This window comes from Theropithecus gelada, chromosome 3 (genome assembly GCF_003255815.1).
Source record: "Theropithecus gelada isolate Dixy chromosome 3, Tgel_1.0, whole genome shotgun sequence".
Taxonomy (NCBI): Eukaryota; Metazoa; Chordata; class Mammalia; order Primates; family Cercopithecidae; genus Theropithecus; species Theropithecus gelada.
The window spans coordinates 85,643,848-85,666,092 of NC_037670.1; the positions used below are offsets into that span (position 1 = coordinate 85,643,848).

At 55.1% G+C, this 22,245-nt stretch overlaps 4 protein-coding genes across 4 annotated transcripts in view; all 4 read left to right on the top strand.

Annotated features, from left to right (window-relative positions):
• The first annotated feature begins 1,683 nt into the window (after positions 1-1,683).
• HOXA9 (homeobox A9) lies at positions 1,684-4,790 on the top strand. Its single transcript, XM_025380682.1, has 2 exons — positions 1,684-2,336; positions 3,385-4,790. Exons 1-2 carry the CDS (start codon positions 1,757-1,759, stop codon positions 3,621-3,623), a joined length of 819 nt encoding a protein of 272 aa, XP_025236467.1. The 5' UTR covers positions 1,684-1,756; the 3' UTR covers positions 3,624-4,790.
• Positions 4,791-10,591: 5,801 nt separating this feature from the next.
• HOXA7 (homeobox A7) lies at positions 10,592-13,554 on the top strand. Its single transcript, XM_025379175.1, has 2 exons — positions 10,592-11,104; positions 12,036-13,554. Exons 1-2 carry the CDS (start codon positions 10,726-10,728, stop codon positions 12,347-12,349), a joined length of 693 nt encoding a protein of 230 aa, XP_025234960.1. The 5' UTR covers positions 10,592-10,725; the 3' UTR covers positions 12,350-13,554.
• A 1,052-nt stretch (positions 13,555-14,606) lies between these two features.
• HOXA3 (homeobox A3) overlaps positions 14,607-22,245 on the top strand; it is a 46,855-nt gene continuing 39,216 nt past the window's right edge. The window contains exon 1 of the mRNA XM_025379169.1: positions 14,607-14,988. The gene's annotated coding sequence lies outside the window, so the exon portion shown is untranslated. The remainder of the gene's footprint in view (positions 14,989-22,245) is intronic.
• Positions 19,596-22,202, top strand: HOXA6 (homeobox A6). The gene is made up of 2 exons (XM_025379174.1): positions 19,596-20,056; positions 21,406-22,202. The coding sequence occupies exons 1-2, from the start codon at positions 19,615-19,617 to the stop codon at positions 21,663-21,665; spliced, it is 702 nt and encodes a 233-aa protein (XP_025234959.1). The 5' UTR covers positions 19,596-19,614; the 3' UTR covers positions 21,666-22,202.

Below are 22,245 nucleotides of genomic sequence, written 5' to 3' on the forward strand. Positions count from 1 at the left end.
TGGAACTGCTGGTGAGGATGAAGGCAAAAAAGAGAGAGAGGGAGGGAAGCGCCCGAGTCCGCCAGCCTCGCCGCCAGGGAAGTGGGCTAATGAAAAACACACTGTTGCAGGCACAGTATCCACACGTGAATTTGATTACCCCTTTTCTAGGAGTCGCCGCTTTCTGTTAGGAATTGGGGGTGGGGGGAGTTTCCTTCCAATTAACAGAGTGCCTGTGACCTTTTAATTTACCTGCAATGGGTGAGAAATAAACTTCCCCAATGTGGCCAGGCCCAGGAATGGGACTGGAGTCGATGCCCTTGTGCCCCTCCCCGTTCTAATTTCCAGCCCTGGCCTTGAGCTGTGGTTGCCTCTCTTTGGGCCTTGTACCTCTCCGCCGAGTCGCCGGGTCCGTAGGTAACCAAGGCGAGGCCCGGAGTAGTAGCTGGAAAGGGGGAAAGGAGCCCTGAAAGGCTCACACGGCCCCGGGACAGGCCACATCGGTGCGGACCTCCCAGCCGCCGGAGCCGCGGGGTCTCAGGCGAGGCTGCCTTTCCCCAAGCCGAACTCTCCTTCCGTTGATGCCACTTGGAGTTTTTTCCCCAGTTGGGGTTCAGGGAGCTCAACTAGGCTTGCAGCACTCAGGGTTAGAGCCTCTGAGGCTGGAACACAGGGCTGGGTCGCCAGCCGCCTGAGCCTGGGAATCCTGATTTCCAGCTGATGAGAAGGGCGGGCTGGGTGCGCGTTTGCGTGGGGTCGACGGCCGGGGGCCGAGCGCCCCACACAACCAACCAGGCCCTCAAACCCTTCGCCCTGGGGGCGACTGGCCGCTCCCTCCTGGCCAGCTCCTCAGTGGGGTCCTCGCAACAAAGGCGAGTTTAAGGACTGCTCTTGCGCCCCTCGCTCCAGGCGGGTAGCCGTGGGGACCTACACCCGCGGTACTTCCTGAGCGGCCAGTCCCTGCCTGGAGTGCCCTGGTAGGGCTGGCGGCTGCTCCGTTTGGGACGGATCCTGCGTTGAATTTGACTTTTCGCAGGCGGCCGGGGGTAAACTCGCCTCTCCCCGGGACCGCAGGGATTATTTACAGGGAGCTCGCCAACCAAACACAACAGTCTAACCTTTCCAAGTCCTCGTAAATTTTTACTGCTGGGAGTCAGGGCGAGGCAAACGAATCTGTTGGTCGTTCTCGACTTCCCGCCAGCCTGTGTGGCTTCTGAAACAATAACTCCTTATGAAATATCATAAATATAGATTTAAATACAGTAGAGCGAGAATGCGATTTGGCTGCTTTTTTATGGCTTCAATTATTGTCTAATTTTATGTGAGGGGCTCTGCTGGCCGCACTCGCACGGGGGACCCGCGCCTCCCTGATGGCGTGATTAATTGTGATATAAAATAGTCCGCTTAAGAAGTGTGTGTATGGGGGGGAAAGGGGGAGTACAGAGGCAAGGCTAGATTTGATCTTTTAATCTTCGTTGGCCACAATTAAAACAAACCCGATCGTAGAGCGGCACGATCCCTTTACATAAAAACATATGGCTTTTGCTATAAAAATTATGACTGCAAAACACTGGGCCATTAATAGCGTGCGGAGTGATTTACGCGTTATTGTTCTGCTGGGCGGGCACGTGACGCGCACCGCCAATGGGGGCGCAGGCGCCGGCAACTTATTAGGTGACTGTACTTCCCCCCCTGGTGCCACCAAGTTGTTACATGAAATCTGCAGTTTCATAATTTCCGTGGGTCTGGCCGGGCCGGCCAGGCGCTGGGCACGGCGATGGCCACCACTGGGGCCCTGGGCAACTACTACGTGGACTCTTTCCTGCTGGGCGCTGACGCCGCCGATGAGCTGAGCGCTGGCCGCTATGCGCCGGGGACCCTGGGCCAGCCCCCCCGGCAGGCGGCGACGCTGGCTGAGCACCCTGACTTCAGCCCGTGCAGCTTCCAGTCCAAGGCGGCAGTATTCGGCGCCTCGTGGAACCCTGTGCACGCGGCGGGCGCCAACGCTGTACCCACTGCGGTGTACCACCACCATCACCACCACCCCTACGTGCACCCCCAGGCGCCCGTGGCGGCGGCGGCGCCGGACGGCAGGTACATGCGCTCCTGGCTGGAGCCCACGCCCGGTGCGCTCTCCTTCGCGGGCTTGCCCTCCAGCCGGCCTTATGGCATTAAACCTGAACCACTGTCGGCCAGAAGGGGTGACTGTCCCACGCTTGACACTCACACTTTGTCCCTGACTGACTATGCTTGTGGTTCTCCTCCAGTTGATAGAGAAAAACAACCCAGCGAAGGCGCCTTCTCCGAAAACAATGCTGAGAATGAGAGCGGCGAAGACAAGCCCCCCATCGATCCCAGTAAGTGTCTCCTCCCTTCAAATCAGCCGCCACCACCGCCTCCATGCCGGCCTCCCGGATCTGCTGGCCCGCCAGCTTTCTCTCGAGCCTGCCTTCGTCCTCGCTAGGAGCCTCTCAAGTTGGGGCCAGGAGCCAGAAGTTGGTGTTTGGGACGCCTCAGATAGGGCCCCAAGACCGGAGAGCCGTGAAGAGTGGCCCGCAGGGCTACGGGAGAGGAGGCTGCTGCTGCAGCGACAGGGGGCGGGGCGGGCACTTCGGGCTGAGCCAAGACTGGCCGCCCCTCTCCCTGGCTGCCCGGGCCTAGGACCGAGATACTTTGGGCCGTTCTTCGAAAGCAATGCAGCCCAGAGAGCGTTTTGTGCAACTAGATTGTCCGTGAACGGCGGCAGCCAGGGCAGCCGGAGCCGGGACGCTGGGGGAGACGGCCGATTTCCTTCCACTTCTTGCCTTCGGCCAGTGGCGGCGTAAATCCTGCCAAGATAAGGCGCGAGCGACCCGGGCCACAAGGGTCCACATGCCAGATTATTCAAATAAGCCACAGACGTGATCAACGGCCTTGGGGCGCCCTGACGGCATGCCCAGCTCCGAAGGCCTTCCAGGAAGGTCAAATAAGGAGTAGGGGGTGAGAGCGTAGAGGGAAAGGTTGGGAAGGAAAGACGAGTCAGTGAACGGGACAGAGGAATCCTAATCTTGCTACAGGACACAAGGTAGCATGCTTTCCGTCTGCGTGGCAAGGAGATCTGTTTCCAAATTTCATTCTATACAGCGTTCGGGGAGTGGGAGGAAGGAGAAGGGGGACAAGAGGACGGAGTATGAGAAAGGAGGGTCTCGGAGGGGAGGGGGAGCCGAAGTTTTACTGCGTGCAATTGTAAGTGACCCTCTGTGCTTCTGTTTGCCAGGGTTCCATTGTGTCCGAGGCCTGACTGCCTTTCCTAACCAATTCAGCAGAGTTCTGCACTTCGGCCAGAGACCCCACCCAGGAGGTTCCTTTGCCCCCAGCAAGGTGTGCGTATCCTCCTCCTAAACCCAGTGTTTCTCTTCTCCACAGATAACCCAGCGGCCAACTGGCTTCATGCGCGCTCCACTCGGAAAAAGCGCTGCCCCTATACAAAACACCAGACCCTGGAACTGGAGAAAGAGTTTCTGTTCAACATGTACCTCACCAGGGACCGCAGGTACGAGGTGGCCCGACTTCTCAACCTCACCGAGAGGCAGGTCAAGATCTGGTTCCAGAACCGCAGGATGAAAATGAAGAAAATCAACAAAGACCGAGCAAAAGACGAGTGATGCCATTTGGGTTTATTTAGAAAAAAGGGTGAGCTAGAGAGAAAGAGAACTGCCCGTCCCCCTTCCGCCTTCTTTCTTCTCTCACCCCCACCCTAGCCTCCACCATCCCCGCACAAAGCGGCTCTAAACCTCAGGCCACATCTGCCCCAAGGCAAACCCTGTTCAGGCTGGCTCGTAGGCCTGCCGCTTTGATGGAGGAGGTATTGTAAGCTTTCCATTTTCTATAAGGAAAAAAAAAAAAAAAAAAAGTAGGGGGGGCATTAGTGCTGATAGATGTGTGTGCTACCTTGTATATATATTTTTAAAAATCTACCTGTTCCTGACTTAAAAGAAAAGGAAAGAAACTACCTTTTTATAATGCACAACTGTTGATGGTAGGCTGTATAGTTTTTAGTCTGTGTAGTTAATTTAATTTGCTGTTTGTGCGGCAGATCGCTCTGCCAAGATACTTGAACACTGTGTTTTATTGTGGTAATTATGTTTTGTGACTCAAACTTCTGTGTACTGGGTGATGCACCCGTTGTGATTGTGGAAGATAGAATTCAATTTGAACTCAGGTTGTTTATGAGGGGAAAAAACAGTTGCATAGAGTATAGCTCTGTAGTGGAATATGTCTTCTGTATAACTAGGCTGTTAACCTATGATTGTAAACTAGCTGTAAGGATTTCCCAGTGAAATAAAAAAAAATTTTTTTAAGTGTTCTCGGGGATGCATAGATTCATCGTTTTCTCCACATTAAAAATGCGGGCATTTTCGTCTTTCCATGATCTGTAGTCCTGTCTTGTCTATTGTATATATAATCTATATAATTAAAGAAAATATACATAATCAGACAAGCTTGAATATTGTTTTTGCACCGGACAAACAGTGAGGAAATTCGGAGCTATACATATGTGCAGAAGGTTACTACCTAGGGTTTGTGCTTAATCTTAATCAGAGGAAATGGATGCTGATTGTAACGGAGTTAATTTTATTGATAATAAATTATACACTATGAAACCGCCACTGGGCTACTGTAGATTTGTATCCTTGATGAATCTGGGGTTTCCATTAGACTGAACCTACACTGTATATTTTGCAATAGTTACCTCAAGGCCTACTGACCAAATTGTTGTGTTGAGATGATATTTAACTTTTTGCCAAATAAAATATATTGATTCTTTTCTATTTTTTGCGGGTCTGCTCTTTGCACCTTCTTCTCTGGGTCAGGGGAGCCTGTGTAGAGTCTCTGGGTAGGGGCGGGCTGGGATGGGGAGAAAGAGCCCCAATTTTGCCTCTGGCTGGCTTTCAGGAGCGGGACCTGCCACAACCAGTCCGCCGAGCTAAGCTCTCCCAAACAGGCCAGCTGCCTGGCGGCGAGAAAATCTGGGAAATCCGGCGGCGGAACCAGGCTCCCGGCCTTGTGTCTATGTGCGGGACGGCCGAGAAGCCCCTGAGAAGCTGGGCTGGGCTGGCCAGTAGCGGTGGAAAAACGACTCTTTCACCTTGGTGCCCCCGAGAAAATTCCCAAACCTGGGCCTTCGTTAGCTTGGTGGAGAAAAGGGGGAGAAGGTGGCAGGATAGAGCTGGGGACCGCCTTCTAAGCAGCCTCTGAAGAGGGAAATAGGAGCCCCACCGGCCCAACGCGGCCATGCAGGCAAACATTTTGGGGGCTTGCAAAGGAACAAAGCCCTGCATCCTCGTACCGCTCACCACCCTCCCCTGCAGCGTCCTGCCAGCGTGGCCCGAGAGAATGTGGGTCCTGCACTGCAAGCCCCTCCCGAGCACAAGTCCTAACAGAGGCAGGGCTGAGGCAACAGACTAGCCCCGAAGCGCCATAAAAGAAAATGAGGGCTGTTACCGTTTATGGGGTGTAAAGGGCTGCGGGGGGGAACGGCCACAACTTCGGAGGCCTAAGCGCTTTCCAGATGTGGCCGGAGGGTTCGGCCTCGCTTCCACTCCCTTGCTTCTCTCGCCCTTCCCCCTCCCCCACTCCACGACTTCTGCAAAGTTGGATGTGTTCTAAGTTTAAAAGGGGAACCAGGGCGCGGGTGGATGAGGCGTCTCCTTACACCCACCCCCACCTCGCCGCCAGGCTGGGACGCCCTCTGTTGTTGCAGACAGAAAGAACTTCAAAGAATAGGCAGTAAGAGTGTGCCATAAAGGCCGGGACTGCGAACTGTCTGGAATTCGTCCCTTAATGAGTTTACAACTGTCCAGCCCTAATTAGGATATTCCACCAAAGCCCTTTCATTTGTTCATTTGTTCTGTCTGCCGCCGATAAAGCGACTGCGGAAACAGCTCTTTTATTGGCATTGCCTCCTCTGCAGTAGATTCCGGGCTCCACGCAGACTCCCCAGGACCTAGGCCCACGCCCCTCCTCTGGGAGTGGAGTGCGGCGGGCTAGCCGGCGGCTCCCAAAGCTCAGGCCGGCCGAGGTAGCTGAGACTGCAGTACCGAATGATGGCCAGCAGATGGCAGTGTGGCTCCATGCAAGAGGCTTCCGCGCCGCCATCTCCCGCCTCCGCAGCCCTGGGAAGTTCCTAAGATGTCGACTTGACACGAGCCTTTCTGGAATGGGAGCCCCAGATTTTAGTGAACAGGCGCCCTATATTTTCGGTGCTCCTCACGCCTGGCTAGAAGCCTCGCTGGGAAACAAGGAATCGGCGGGGTCTTGCCCGACCCTCACCGCTCGCACCTCCCTGACCCATCCTGAGGGCCCAGCGAGCCGGGCTGCAGCTGTCCGGGCAGCCGCGGGGCAGCAGCTCCAGGCGCCGGCGCGGCTCCGGGGTCACCGTCCTCAGCTGAGACAGGCCTGACACAACCAGGCTCCAGGGAGCCCCGGCTGACTGTTGGACACAGGAGGAACGCCTGCAGCCCCCGGACCTGATAACCGCCCAGAGGGTGTGGACAGTGCGTGCCGAGGGCGCACACCGTGGCCCGGGTCCCGCGGCCGCCCAGGAGGCCCTCGAAACCTGCGACCTGGGTCAGGGCCCGGCGAGTCAGAACCCAAGACAGAGCCAGGACCCCGGGACTCGGCTGGCTTGAATCAAGACAGTAAAATTAGGCGGTGAACATTGGGAGTAAAGGCAATCTCGGTGTCTGTCCACTGTAGGTCTAGGGGCCGGGCCGAGTTGACTGGGAAGAGAATCCTGGGGGACAAACCAGGGACTGCTTTGATTATTTTTTTAATGTGATGTTTAATATAACAATCACACCGTAGCACAAAAAGTGTCGCACACGGTATGGAAGCCGCCCGGGCTGTCTCTAGCCGCGGCATGTCCTCCGCTGTAGAGGAACCGAGGCTGCTCTGGCGTTCACCCATCAGGAGGCCAGAGGGAGGGGACCCCAATCCAGGTCCAGCCTCTCCGGGACCCTAGGCGGGGAACACGCTGCGGCCTCCTCTCGGGTGGGAGCATCAGCCACGGATGTCGAATGGTTCCAGAGGGAAAACGCAAAAGCAAACAGAGAACCTTTCGAAGCGTCCCAGAGTCCTGTGAACACGCAGCACATTGCATTTATTTGGGTCGTAATAGTCTCCGCCAAGCCCACAAAATGTTTACGGCCCGCATCTCCGCGCTGTACACGCTGTAAAACTGGGGACTGGATTTTGGCTGATGTCTCTCCCGGGTGTTTGTTCTCTCTCTCCTTTCTCTCTCTCTCTCTCTCTCACACACACACACACACACACGCACAAAATATCTCTCCTTTCTCTCTCTCCCTCTCTCTCTTCTCATATATGTGTGTATGTGTGTGTATATATATACACACACACACATCGATATTACAGACACACGCCTTCATTATATTTCCGTATATAATTTCACAACATCTGATTGTAAGAAGGGTTTTTTATAGCTTCCCCGGGAGTCAACCGTGGCTTTGTATTCAAGCCGCAGATAGCTCAATTTCTTTAACTACAAATAAATGGTGAAGTCGCAGATCTGTAGATTCAGAGAGAAAGCTCGATTTGTGTAACTACAAATAAATGAAATCACAGATCGGTGGCGACTGCGTCTCTCCACCGATCATGGAGGCCTCAGGTGGGTTCAGGCAGCCCAGGGTCTCCCAGGCCTGGGTGGACCGTCCAAAGGCGCCTCCCTTGCCCTTGGCAGGCTGGTGACTGGGAGTCTGCTTTTCCTCTGGGAAGCCTGGGAGTGGTTTCCCAGCAGCAGGCCTTCACCTAGGCAAGACCCCGAGCCGCGCCAACCCAATCTCATTTGTACGCTACGGGGACGGGTTTGTCTTTGCGCCCAGGCCAGGGATCACTCACTGACTGGGTGGGGAACAGATGCAGCCGATGAGAGAGGCAAGGGTGGAAACCTTGAGGAAGCAATTCGCCAGCCACCCACCAAATCTCTGGAAGGCGCTATTCCCTGCCTAGAGCTGGCTTTACCTTCATAATTGAATTTAAATATTGGTATTTGGTAACAAGAAGCAGGGTGAACACGCTCTGCCAGTAGGTAGGAAGGAAGCTCAGGGACAGCAGTTGAAAATATCTATCTAAAGATAGCTCGGCTGATTAGAAACCCGCCTACATGTGCCTGCTTCAGGCTGAGGGTTAATGAGTATTTCTGTGAAAATTATCTCACATAACCTAGTGCATTTGTGTCTTTTCAGTCAAATAAGTAGAGAACCAATGAATAGAGAACACGCAGTTAAAGAAGCCTTATTGAAAGCCTGATTTTATCTGACCTTTTCGTTTTAAATCAGACCACACAGGGCAGGAGGGGAGAAAGAAGCCTGGAAACGAAAGGGAGGTTTCGGTGTCCGCAGGACTCGGCCCAATTGGCTGACTTGGGTCCATAAGGGCCGAAGGCTTGCGAGCGGTATCCGGATCCTCCTTGGCCAGGGCGGAGGGGCAGTGTGTCCTGCCAGAACCTCCTGGACGCGCGCCGGGCAAAACCGGGGCAGGGATGAGCCGGTGGCGAGGGCGCCCAGCCCTCCCTTGGCGAAGTGCGTTCCTTCCCGCACTCCCCGAAATCGCTCCCCGCTCGGGCTGTTGGACTGGGCACGTTGTACTTTAAACACCAGCTCTGTCAGCCCCTCCAGCCGCTTGAGTCTAGACAGACGGCGGCGGCGGCGGCGGGGGCCTTGGTCTTTTCTCTTTGCATCTTGCTCTGTGTCACCCCAGGAACAATTTATTGGTCTAAAGCGGTCTAATTCTGCCTCTTTGATCTCCTAGCCTTCTTGTTTGTTTCATCTTCCTTTAACTTTCTTGGGTTTTTATTTCCTTCCAGAAGGTGATGGGACAGGGATTATTTAGGTTTTTTCTTTTTGTCTTACTCTCTCTATTCTCCATCGGAGACACGGTATCATCTGATCCGCCATAAAGGCATCTCCGGATATTGTCCCCCACCCCACACCCCTACCCCTGGACTTCCATGGCACAGGAGGAGACAGCCCAGGGCCCACCTGCCCCACCAGCCCCCACCTTCACTCCCAAGCCCGGGTGGTTCACTGCGCAGGGACTGGGGCTCCATGGCGTCCCAATCTGAACCCTCCCTCCACCTTTTGTATTCCTGGGACCCCCTGAGAGGGTGCGGTAAACGGGGGCGGCCTGGACCCTCTGAAAGTGATGGGAAGTGCTTTGTACACAAGGAACTCAACTCTATAATTTACAGGAGAATTTCCGGGGCAATTCCATTGTGAGGTCGGGTTTATGGTGTGTAATCGAGCTGAGCAGTAAAAGGTGGCTGGGCTTCCAGAGCAGCCGGGCAGTTTATGAGGCGTTTAGGGGAAGGGTTCTCCCCACTATCCTCCTCTGAGCGGTGGGCGGCAGGGGCTTCAGCTGGTCCAACGTGGTGCAGGGGTTGGAGGCCTGGGAAGGCAGGAATTGGGGGCCTGGATGGGAGGGAGTGAGACCACCGTGTGCTCAGCTCCGTGTGAGCTGGTACTTGGATAGGTGAAGCCTCCACAGCTGGGTGGCATTTAGGGGGTGGTCCCCCTATTTGTTTTTGGTGTCTTCAAAAGAAGTGGAAGTCCACAGGGGGTTGCAGTCCCTAGACGCCAGAGCCCACTCTCCAAATCGGCTCTAAAGCATGTATTGTTCCCAGGCACCCCGGCCTAGGAGGTGGAGGCCTAAGAGTGGCTGAGGTGAAGGCTACCAGAAACCTTCCACTGTTGGGAGTGCCTGGAAGGGTGCAGGCCTGAGATTTCTCCAAGCTGGGGGAAACAGCCCTGGCTACCCATGCGCCAGAGGGGAACCAGAAGTTGTGACAAGGACAAAAGAATCTTTAGCCATTTATCGGACTGCTGGAGCCAGCCAGGTGCCCAGGAGCGAAGGCACAGAGCCTGCAGCACTACAGCGTCCGGGAGGAGGGAGAGGAACCCCACGTTAATAAATCTGTTGGCAAATGAGTCTCATTAATAGATAAATATTTCACTGTTTCCTTTAGGGCGGATAAACAGTGTGCCTCCGATTAAGGAAAGGAAGCTGAGAGACGTTGACTTTATTCGAACCACATGGTTCCAGTTTGCGGTGGCATTCTCGCTGCAGCTGCAAGCGACGCTGCGCTTTCCCCGTCTGGATCCGAGTCTAAATCCCGCGTGTCGCCCATTGGACCTGGATGAGAGAAGACTTGGGCAGACTCGATCTGCTCATAGCTGAGTCCTGCCCACAAGGCCACCGAGGGGCAGTCTGTTGCGGGGAACAGAGATCCTTCCAGGGGCTGGGCAAGCGGACAGGAGAGGGATGGGGAGGATCCCAAGCTGGGTCCAGGGCTCACTAGCAGGAATGGGGGCGTTGCGCGAGGCGGGGCCGCCCGGCGTCTGCAGACCCCAGTGCCGAGGTTGGCGGCCAGCTGGGCGCTCCGGCGGAGCCTCCGGGTCTTTTTCCGCCCGACGCGCCAGGCCCACCCGGCGCGGGCGGACTCGTTGGCCGCATATTTGAGCCTCTTCCCCTTCCATTCTAGGCGGCCGCGGGCCCAGCGGAGCGAGACCACCTGTGAGGGCTGCTGAGATTGGCGGAGGCGGTCATGTGGGCGGTCACGTGCTGCGTCGAGCTCCGTCCAAAAGAAAATGGGGTTTGGTGTAAATCTGGGGGTGTAATGTTATCATATATCACGCTACCTCGTAAAACCGACACTGAAAGCTGCCGGACAACAAATCACAGGTCAAAATTATGAGTTCTTCGTATTATGTGAACGCGCTTTTTAGCAAATATACGGCGGGGGCTTCTCTGTTCCAAAATGCCGAGCCGACTTCTTGCTCCTTTGCGCCCAACTCACAGAGAAGCGGCTACGGGGCGGGCGCCGGCGCCTTCGCCTCGACCGTTCCGGGCTTATACAATGTCAACAGCCCCCTTTATCAGAGCCCCTTTGCATCCGGCTACGGTCTGGGCGCCGACGCCTACAGCAACCTGCCCTGCGCCTCCTACGACCAAAACATCCCCGGGCTCTGCAGTGACCTCGCCAAAGGCGCCTGCGACAAGGCGGACGAGGGCGTGCTGCACGGCCCAGCCGAAGCCAATTTCCGCATCTACCCCTGGATGCGGTCTTCAGGTAGGCGCAGTCGCTAGGCTGGCCGGGCTGGTGGAGCGGGACCGGGAGCGGGGAGCGCGGCGCTGGTGAGCGCGGAGCCGGGGGCCGGAAGAGCGGAGCCAGGCTGTTGCGAGCCGGCAGCCCCGTGACTCCCGGCGCAGCCTTTCTGGTTTTAATTAGAGCGGAGGCGCCATTGCGTGGAGCCCATAGCATTGTATGTAAATGAGGCTCATAAAACTTTTTATGGCCCAATTAATGGGTTCGATCCTCGTAAATTTATTTAACTCCATTTGCCTTGGAATTTTAACATTAAGTTTGTTCGCTATTCTCTCTTTCTCCCTCTTCTGTCACCCTCCCTCCCTTTCTTCTCTTCCTCCTCCTTTTCCTTGCTGCCTGGCTTTTCTTCCTCAAAAGCTGGGAGAGCCAAGCCCTCCAAGGCCTCTCACCCGACCCTGTGCCAGGGGCCATTTCAAGATGGGGGCGAGGGAATGAGGCCAGAGGGTCGGGGTACCCTAGGAAGGTCCTGGGGATTGAGGTCTCAGGCTGCTGGGAAGGGTCGCCCACTTGCCTAGCAAGGTGGGGGAATGGCCGGGCTCATCTTTGAATGGCAAAAGTGCAGCTTTTCCCACTTGCCCACACTCTATATTTACAGTTTTCCTTTGTCAGGGGAAGCAGGACATTGTGGAAGCTTAGCCGGCTGGAAAAGGCAGTTGTAAAGTTGGGATTCTGTGCCTTTGCTGATTACAGAGCTGCCTGCGAGTCTGGCACTGCAGTTGGGGTCTTTCCCTAACACCCCCCCTCCTCCCCTAGCTCAGTTTGGGGCCTGGGGCAGAGGGGGATGCTCGCCTGGGACTAGGCCAGGAGGAAGGTGTGGGCTCTGGGACAGCAGCCTAACGAGTGCCCTGTCTACTTGTCTGTCCGTGTGTTCCTGTGTCTGCATGTCTGTTCTCAGGACCTGACAGGAAGCGGGGCCGCCAGACCTACACGCGCTACCAGACACTGGAGCTGGAGAAGGAGTTCCACTTCAACCGCTACCTGACGCGGCGCCGCCGCATTGAAATCGCCCACGCGCTCTGCCTCACCGAGCGCCAGATCAAGATCTGGTTCCAGAATCGCCGCATGAAGTGGAAGAAAGAGCATAAGGACGAAGGTCCGGCTGCCGCAGCAGCTCCCGAGGGCGCCGTGCCCTCTGCCGCCGCCACCGCTGCCGCGGACAAGGCTGACGAGGAGGACGATGATGAAGAAGAGGAAGACGAGGAGGAATGAGGGGCCGAGCCGGGGCCCTCGCTGCACCGGACAGTCGGAAAAGCGTCTTTAAGAGACTCATTGGTTTTATTTACAAAAATGGGGAAAATAAAAGAAAATGTAAAAAAAAAAAAAAAAAAAAAAACAACAACAACGAACAAACAAAACAGTCCCCAACCTGCACTCTACCCGGCCCCCATCACCTACTCCAGCTCCCAACTTTTGTGGACTGAGCGGCCGCAGCGACTGGGTCGCCTTGGATTCCCTCTGCCTCCGAGGACCCCAAAAGACACCCCCAACCCCAGGTCAGCCGGCCCTGCGCTGGCGCGGCCAAAATACTACCTAGCACAGGCCTCTGCTCGAGGCACCCCCAAACTACCTATGTATCCAGCCCAGAGGGCCTCCATTCCCAGGAAGCCCCTATGTATTCCAGCACTGGCAGACACCCAGCACCACCCTCCCAGATCCGAAAGAACGTGAATCTCACTACTACCTACTCCCCTAAAACTACCTATTTTGTGCTGGCTGGCTTGCCTGCTACCTAGTGCCGACTGCTCCCAGACAAGGCCCCTGCTGCTTACAGCCCGCAGGTTTTGGGGTCCCTGAGGCTGCCCTGAGAATGTGCTGAGGTCCAGGATCAGGGTATTGGCATCTATTTAAATTGAAAAATAATATATTTATTCCAAAAAGCATTCTAAGTGCTGCACCCTAGAATCAATCCCTCCTTCTCTGGCTTGGCACCCAAAGTTCAGGCCCATCAACCCCCACTTCTGGAGGGGAATGTTCCTGAGCTGGCTGCAGATCTCTGGGTTAGCTTCTGCTTAGTAGGACTGTGGAGATGCTCCCAGCTTCGCTGTCCTTTCCTCTGGCTCCTGTATCTTACTGTTCAGCTGTGTTAAATATGTACGCCCTGACGTTTCCTACAATAGCAGATACTGTATATTTGAACAAGATTTTTTTGTTTGATCGTTTCTATAGTCTTGGAGTTCATTTGTAAGGCAGTGTCTTGACTTGGAAAGGATGTGTTAATGGGGTGACTTTGTAGCATGGTATGTTGTCTTGAGCTAACTGTAGTGGGTGGGGAGGTCCAATGCCCTCCGCAATGCCCTTCATCTCCTGTGTTGTCCTGTATCCCCCTCAGCTCCATCCTGGGGTTCAGGGAAGGCACACTTCCCAGCCCAGCTGTGTTTTATGTAACTGAAAAATAAAGATGCTTGGTGACAAAGAAAAACGTGGACTACCTTATCCAGAGGAGACTGGGAAAGGGGAAGTGAGCATGGCTGGAGGGAAAGGGGCAGTGGGGAAGCAAAAGTGGGGTGGCTGTCCTTGTGATGGTCCAAGTGTTGGATGCTCATGTATTGGTGTCATGTATTTTTTAATGTATTTTTATGTGTGTATTTGTATGAGTATGTGCTTATTTTTCTGTTTATGTATTTCTGTGTGTGTGTTTTTACCTAATTTCAAAATTGTGTATATTTTGGTGTCCATAATTGGGTGCATGTGTTTCTGTGTGTCCATAATTGCATGTCATTCTGTGCCCACAATAGAGTGTATGCCCTTCCCTGTGTGCATAATTGTACATGTGCCTTTATCCGTGTAGAGACGTTTGTCTGGTTTTTGTGTGTGCACTAACATCTTCTAGATTCCTTGAAAACGGAATCTCTGGCAGATACGTTATATTCTATGAAGCTCCCTAAAAATCTCCATAAATTCCATGAGGAAATTTCAAATCCACCCTTTCCTCTAAGGCTGCGCAGTGGGCTTGGAAAGGGGCATTATCCAGAGGCTGATTACGGATTTCGCATGCGCCCTGAACCCAGCCCCAGGCTAGGAAATGGGATTTAAGGCCCCCACCCCGCCTGCAGGCGAGGCAAGGGCGCCCCAGGGTCCCGCACTGCTGTAGGTGGCGCGGGGAGGGGCTAGGACGGCAGACCCTCGCTGGGCTGCGCAGCCTGGGCAGGGGCTGGGGCATCTGGGTGCAGGGAAGGGGCGAGGGGCGAAGGGCGAGGGATTGTGCGGGCAGCTCAGAGCATCCTGAGTTCCGCCTGCAAGACCTTGTCTCCAGTCTTCTGCCTGGGTTGGGTCCGCTTCTTATGGCTCTTTTAGTAAAACCGGGCCCAAAAGGGTCTGTAAAACCTGAGGCCCCAAGTCTGGGCGGCCTCGGTGGTAAGATGGCGCCGGTGTAAGAGCTGCCTCCTCTCAGTGATGGGGAAAGGGTCATAAATCCGTTGTTGTTTATGAAAATTTACAACTTTGCAATACAACTTTATGAGTTGTTCGGCCCTTCCATTGGCCGCTGTCGGTCATGTGGATGAGAACCGTGAACATGAACTTTTTTATAATTTCCCTTGCGAGAATAGAGCCGCATTCTTTTGCTCCGCTCCGTCCTGCCTGCTTCGGAGCTCTGCCTTCGAGCCTGGCTCGGCTGCGCTTTGTCCGGAGATGGCGAGCGAAGGGAAGCCCCGGCCAGGCCAGGCCTGGCGGCTCCCGCTGGAGATGGGGCGCGCCCCGTTCCCGGCGCCGCGGCGGCAGCTTTGCAACTCGCAACCTGGCTAATTTCCTGCGTCCTCTGGCACCAGGAAGGAGGACAATTCGTCTTTCGGGCTGCCCAAGCGACAGCTGTCACAGGGGCAGGAGCTTCTGGGAGTCGCCGTCTGAAGGTGAGACATGTGGGGAGGAGATAGGAGTAAAGGTGGTGAGGTGACAGCCGGCGGCAGCAGCGGTGGGAGAGGGCACCCAGGGAGGCTTTAAGAGGGGCACACTCCCCCTTACCATACTCACCCATTCACACTCGCCCCAATCACACACTACAGCACACACACGTCACACACACAGGCACACACACGCGCGCACACACGCACACACACCACTCCCTTTCTCTCCCCTCCCTGGCTCGCCTTGGCAGTAAGTGCCCGCCTTCCCTCGGCCCTCCGTGGCACAGCGCCCAGGCACAGGGCAGCATCCCTTGGGTCGTCTCTCTCCCCTTCCCCAGCGACCCCGTGAAGCCCAAAAGGAAGTGGCCCGGCACACTGTGTTCCCCGCTATTCCCTTGGGTTTGGATTTTTATGTTTTCATTCATGGCCCTATTTGGTTTTGTTGGATTCCCCAACAACAGGAAACCGTTCTTGACCTGGGAAGGTGGGAAGAGGTGAGGGCAAAGTGCTTTAATCCACAGTCATTTTATTAGCATCAGCACAGCACCTTCTACTCCGTGGGAATTGGTTTCAGAGAGAAAGGTAAAAGGGAGAAACAGAGAAAAACTTACTAATTCAGCCAGAGTTCTCCGCTCGTTGACGGCTTCCTTTCGCCCGGTTTTTCGATGAGAGAGGTGTCTGAAGCGCTGGGAGAGGGAATAGGTGCGTGGGTGGAATTCTGTGTTGGAGGAGAGGATGGAGTTAATTGGGTGTTACTTGGTGGGAAGTTTCGGTGCAGAGGACGTAATGGTGTTAGCGCGGGTGGCAGGGGCCCGCAGTTAAGGTTGAAAGAAGGACGCAAACCGAGTCTGGGCGATAGGGGGACCCCCCAATCCACCTTGGCGCAACGGACTGGCGACCGCACTCCCCACCTCCCGCGAGCGGGGAGAGGACTGTGGAGCTGCCCGGGAGGAAGCGCGGAGCGTGCTGCTGGCGGTGGCTTTGCGTAGCGCGGTGGCTCGAACTGTAGCTCGGCCTAAGTGCGTATCAGACCAGATTTGCCCCGGGAACTCCCCGGACAGCGACAAGAAAAGAGTCCGAGGTTCTTTTTGTTTATTTTTTGTTTGGGTTGTTGTTTCCCCATCTTGAAACAATATCTTGGTATGGATTCGATAAATAGGAAGGGGCTGTGGATGTCTGGGACATTCGCCCGTGCTCTGGGTGCGCTCGGGGCGGATAAAGCGGCGTATTTGCATCCTAGGGTCGCTGCCTTCCTGCCTGCGGCTGCCGCTGGCGGATTATTTATTGCGACCGTGCTGGCGCTCGCTGCTGCCACGCCGTGGCGGTCGCCGGGACCGGCGCCAGCCGCAGCCCGCCTCTTGCAGCCTGGCGCGACTGCTGTACGGGCCCCTCAGAGATTCCAGAGATTTCCCAGCAAGCAGGGTAGAGGGGGACGAAAGGGGACCTGGGGGGCTATCACCCAGAGCCTATTTGGCCGGGAAATCTCCCCGCCTCGGCTACCCCTGACCGCAGCTGGACGCCGGTATAGACTCGGGTCCTCCCCCCACCCCCACTCCAGCACCATGGAGACTGGTTGCACAGGCCGCCTGGCACGTCATGGCTGCTTCTGCCCAAACTGCACGTCCCAAGGCGTCTTGGGGGCGCACGCTGGTTCAGGGAACACTCTGACTTTGCGATTCTGATATCGGAGAGACTATCTGTAGTCCTGAGGCTTGTATGCCTGGCGGATCTGAGGAGGATGGGCTATGGCAAAGAAGGACGGCTTTGGCTCCAGGCGAGGGCCTGTGAAGGGCAGAGGCCGCACCTGTGTGCTTTGGGCTCTGGCCTGGGCTAGCGAGCTGGCTGGACTGAGGTGGCCTTCAAGGTACCACACCTACATACTCCCAGACCACCCTCCAGGCTGGCGAAGGTGGAGCTGTTCAATGGGCAGCCCAGGGCAAGGGCAGACGGTGGGGCCCAGCTCGCCATCCTGCCCGCCTTGGAGAGAAACTGTAAGGTAAGTCGCTTTCTGCGTGGCTTTGGCAGGGAAGAGAGAGAGCCCTGGGGTGGCCATTCTCACCATCGCAGGAGAGGCTCTCTGGAGGGTCTGGGCTGCCTATTCTTGCCGGAATGATCCTCTCTCTGAGAGACAGAGAGAGAGAGAGAGAGAGAGGGGTGTGTGTGTGTGTGTGTGTGTGTGTGTGTGTGTGTGTGTATATATATATATCTGGTTGGAGAAATGAATTGGTCAGCTGCCAACTTGATATGCACTAGCCTTGGCTAACATGTAAAGATTCCAATGTAATATATATTTTTCCATCTTAGGGCCTATAGAAGCTAGAAATATAATGTTTTCTGGCTCTTAGCTGAGAAATCAAATTCTCTTGTCAGCTGGAACAATAATTAGATCGAGAATCCTAGTCAAGGCATGACAAATAATAATAACAACAGTAAATTGACACCAACCCCACCACTGTGTGGGACATGGAGGAATGAAAAGGAAATTATAAATGTGAACATTGATTGACATCTCCAAATGGTTATTTTCATCTTAAACAATAACTTGCTTAAAATCAGTGTAGTCTGATAATTTCAAGAAAAAAAACCACAAACATGATTTTCTTCAAACAGCTATTTTTAAAAGTCCCTTTTAATTTTTTGACACCAGTTTTCATTTTCACCTATTGAATTCTTTCCCTGAAGTAATGTGTGGGAAATGCCCAATTCTATCCTCTCATTCAAGGCCCTGCTTTATATGCAAAGTAAACCCTTTCTAGGACAGATTGACTGGGGAACAGGCATCCAGTTTCCAGGGGTAGCCCCCATTGCGGGGCTAGTAGCCGCCTTCCAGGAGTGCCTCTTGGGCTCTTTGGAGGTCGACCTTAGGCCAGTCCTTTCCCAATGTTTTCCCTTTGTGGGAGGAGAGCTCAGGAAAAAAATTGGAAAAGCAAGGAAGAGACTAAGTCATTACTAGATTCCTACTGGAACACTGCCAATTGCCACCTCCCCACTAAGTCCGGAACCGGTGAGCTTGCATTGGCCAGGGTTTTACAGATCTGTAAACAGTCTCCAGAAATCCATCCAAATCACGTAAATAGTCTTTCTTCAACCTCCACAGAATTGAGGATTTTAAAGCTAATTCAAGGGGTTTTACAAGCCCAACAAACACAGTTGTAAAAATGCCATTGGGCTGCTATCACATTTTACAAAACGAGATTGATCCATGTGTTGTAAAAGTCAACTATCTCGAAGGCACACCTCTCAGGCAAGAGTGAACAGCCCAGGACAGGCTTCTAATGTCCTGTCTGGGGACCGCCAGGCCTGGAACAGCAGTGAAAACAATTCAGGATTTCTGGAGCCGGTGAGACAACTATTCCCGGTTCCGGAGAGACTGAGGGGCGGCAGCCCTCCGTGCGATCCCAGGAAGGGCAGTAAAGAGGGCGGCCCCAGGACAGTGCCGGTTGTCGGGCGCCCCGGAAACCGAGCCCATCAATTATCCCGCGGCCTTGGGCCCCGCAGAGCTGCCCTCTGTGCCCAGCTTGGCCAGGGCCCCTGCGTCTTCTGTGCCTCTGGAATGTGGACAGAAAGATTCCACATCTGGACTTTTATCCGCCTCAGCTCTGAGCGGTTCTCGCAGCAGATGCCGAGTCCCCAGGCGCTGGGCAGGGGAGCAGGTCCCTCGGCTGGCTTAGGAGCCCAGTCTCACGGCCGCTGCTCTGTCGGTCCTTTCTTGTTAAAACCAGTGGTTTCTGGCTTCTTAATTCCCTGGGTTCAAAGGTGGGATGGGGACGCCCAGCTGGAAGGGGTGCTTTAAGACCAGGCAGGCGCGGGCCATTGAGCCCCTTGGGACTCAAACAGGATGTGTATGTGGGAGGAGGGAATGGGTGGGAAGAACCTACGTTTGGCTGAGTCCTGGTCAGCTCGAGGTGATCCTTCAGCTCTGGGCTGCAAGGCCCAGGCCCCTGGTGCGAGTGGAGAAGGAGAGAATAAGGGAGTTCACCGATTGCTAAGGCGCACGAGTGAAGAGCATAGAGTGAAGGCCTGGTTTCTCATGGCCCTTGCTCCAGCTCAAGAACTCGCACCCACTAATAGGGGATCGCTAGGGGAGGGGCAACTCGGAGCCATGCCTGGAGTGCAGGCCGGCAGGGAGCAAAGCCACCTTTGTCACCGCCCCTCCTGGCGCAGGACCTTCAGGTTTCCTGTTTGGAGGAGGAGGGGTGGGGAACCCGCAAAATTCAATAAAGCAAAAAGGGGAGGAGGAAGGAGGGGGCCTGGCGGGGCCTTTGCGGCGGCCCGAGCGTTAGTGTCCCTACTCTGGCCTGATCGGCTCGCCCCTGAACGGGCAGTGCCCGCCGCTGGCGTTCGGGAAGAGAGCCGGGCCGGCTGGCTGTGCGCGCCCATTAATCTGCCGGGCGGGCGGCGGGCGGGCGAGCTGGGGGCTGTTTGTAACTTTGCTGCCTCGGTCGCCGCGGTCCCTGGGGAGCGGGCTCCGGCGCTCGCTCCCATTGGCCGCCGCGGCGTCAGCTGGTGCGATTTGCTGCTGTCGCTTTTGGCGTTCGGCCATCCAGAAACAAACCAGTTCGATGACTACTAATAGTTATAGCCAGATGTACTAATACACAACAAATCACAGTCCTGCAGAGGGGCGCGCAAATGAGTTCCTATTTTGTGAATCCCACTTTCCCCGGGAGCCTGCCCAGCGGCCAGGACTCCTTCTTGGGCCAGCTGCCCCTCTACCAGGCCGGCTATGACGCGCTGAGGCCCTTCCCGGCCTCGTACGGGGCGTCGAGTCTCCCGGACAAGACGTACACCTCACCTTGTTTCTACCAACAGTCCAACTCTGTCCTGGCCTGCAACCGGGCGTCCTACGAGTACGGGGCCTCGTGTTTCTATTCTGATAAGGACCTCAGTGGCGCCTCGCCCTCGGGCAGTGGCAAGCAGAGGGGCCCCGGGGACTACCTGCACTTTTCTCCCGAGCAGCAGTACAAACCCGACAGCAGCAGCGGGCAGGGCAAAGCACTCCATGACGAAGGCGCCGACCGGAAGTACTCGAGTCCCGTTTACCCTTGGATGCAGCGGATGAACTCCTGCGCGGGTAAGGCATATCCCAAGACAGTGGAGGGAGAGGGGAAAGGAGGCAGGAAAAGAAAGAAAGAAGGAGGAAACCGAGTAGAAAGAGGAATAGAGAGAAAGGAGGAAAGAACTAGCAAAGTTTCTTTGACTTTTTAAAAGAGAAGAAAAAATCAGTTCCCAATGGGGCAATCAGGCCATGGCAGAGGAAGGGCAGGGCCCCAGTGTCCATGTAAGGTGACACTTTAGGGGAGGATGGGGGCACTGAGACGTATATGAGACCTGTGACAGGGACAGCCTGAAGAGAGAGAGAGGCTGGTGGGGACCCATGCACCCTGGGTACCCTGCTCAGCTTCCCAAGCCAGTGGGCCTTTTGCACTGGTCACTGATAAATACCCTTTGCTTCCCAACCCCCTCTCCTTTCTGCCCTTCAGAAACCCGTACAGAGAGAGGTGGCCATTTGGCCTCTTCTAGTGTCTCCCCAAAGCCTTGGAGGGCCACAGCCCCAGACTCAGGATTTTTTTCTCTCTCTCTTCCCTCACCTCCTCCCCCTTCCACTCAACTGCTCACTCTTAGCCAACTTCTGCCTTCTTCTGAGCCCATGCCTGAGTTCATACACCTGTCTTGGAGGGATCCCCACCACCCTTGGGGATCTTTGGCACAGATCAGACAGCCCAACACAATCCTACATTGCTAGAAATCCTAGACTAACTATAGCTCCATCTCTTAGCCTCTGGTTTCCAAAGACTCCACAGGGAATCCCAAAGACTCCTAGGAATTCCCTAGGACAGAGCCTAATGCGGATTGTTAAAATTATAATGTTTTGCGTTAAAATCCACTTTATCCTTGGGTGAGTTCTGCATTTCTCAGAAGGGTCATATAATATGGGAGAATGTGTAAAGATTCAAGAGGGCTGACCATTTTTAACTCTTCAAAAAATGTGTTGAGTTCTGACATGGCTGGTCACAGTAGCATCCTCAGAGAGACCACTATGAATTCAGAGTGTGTACACTACTTACATGGTTCCACACCTCCCCCCCGCCCCACACACACACCCTGCATCCCCACAAAAACACGACCTGGGCGTCCCAAATTAAGAATGCCCATTCTGTTATTTTGATTGTAATGATTTTCCTATGAGGCAGATTTTTCAAAAACAATAATGTCCACCCCAAGTCGTTATAGGTGGAAAACATCTCGCTTGGTATGAAATAATCTCCCATTCAGTATGCTTTGGGCCCCAGACATAGTGGGAGAGGCTGGAGTGGAGGCGGGGTGGTTTTCAGTTCATATGCCCCTTGTGGGAGGCACTGGGCTGACTGGGTCAACCATCCAGGTCCTGGCTTACCGGCGCCCGGCTGTTTCTGCTCGCAGGTGCTGTGTACGGGAGCCATGGGCGCCGAGGCCGCCAGACCTACACGCGCTACCAGACACTGGAGCTGGAGAAGGAGTTCCACTTCAACCGCTACCTGACACGGCGCCGCCGCATCGAGATCGCCAACGCGCTCTGCCTCACTGAGCGCCAGATCAAGATCTGGTTCCAGAACCGCCGCATGAAGTGGAAAAAGGAAAACAAGCTCATCAATTCCACGCAGCCCAGCGGGGAGGACTCAGAGGCAAAGGCGGACGAGTAGACGCCTGGGCAGGGACCAGGCCAGCGCTGCAACCTCCTTCGGCTTTGCCCCCTTGCCCTCGCCTGCTCCCCAACTTTTCTCCCCGCCTGCTTCCATCGGGGGCTTCCGCAACTTCAGGGGAGCCCGGAGCTTTGCAAGCGTCTGTGCATTTATTTCTTAAAAAACAAAACAAAACAAAACCTCACACACAGCCAATACCAGCAGTGGAGCGGGGCGCATTGCACACACCCAGTCCCGCTCCACAAGGCTGCCCAAACCGGCTCCCGAGTTCTGGGGTGCGCCCTGAATGCTTCCGGGGCTGCTGTGCTAGTGCCTCTGAGCTCCCCGACCTCGGAACGCCGAGCTGCTAGGGAGGAAAGAGCCCTGGGCCGAGCCCCGTTTCGCGTCTGGGAGTCTGTGCCTAGGTCCCTCGCCAGTAGGTCCCGAAGGGCATCATCAAATTATCTCTGACCAGTGGAAAGAGGGGTTCTAAGTGCTGGAGCCCGGCCTTGTCGCGGCCTCCCAAGCGGCCTCCCAGAACAGGAAGCTCAAGGAACAAAGGGGGCCCCAACAGAGCCCAGTCTCTCGGTCCCGCGTGTGC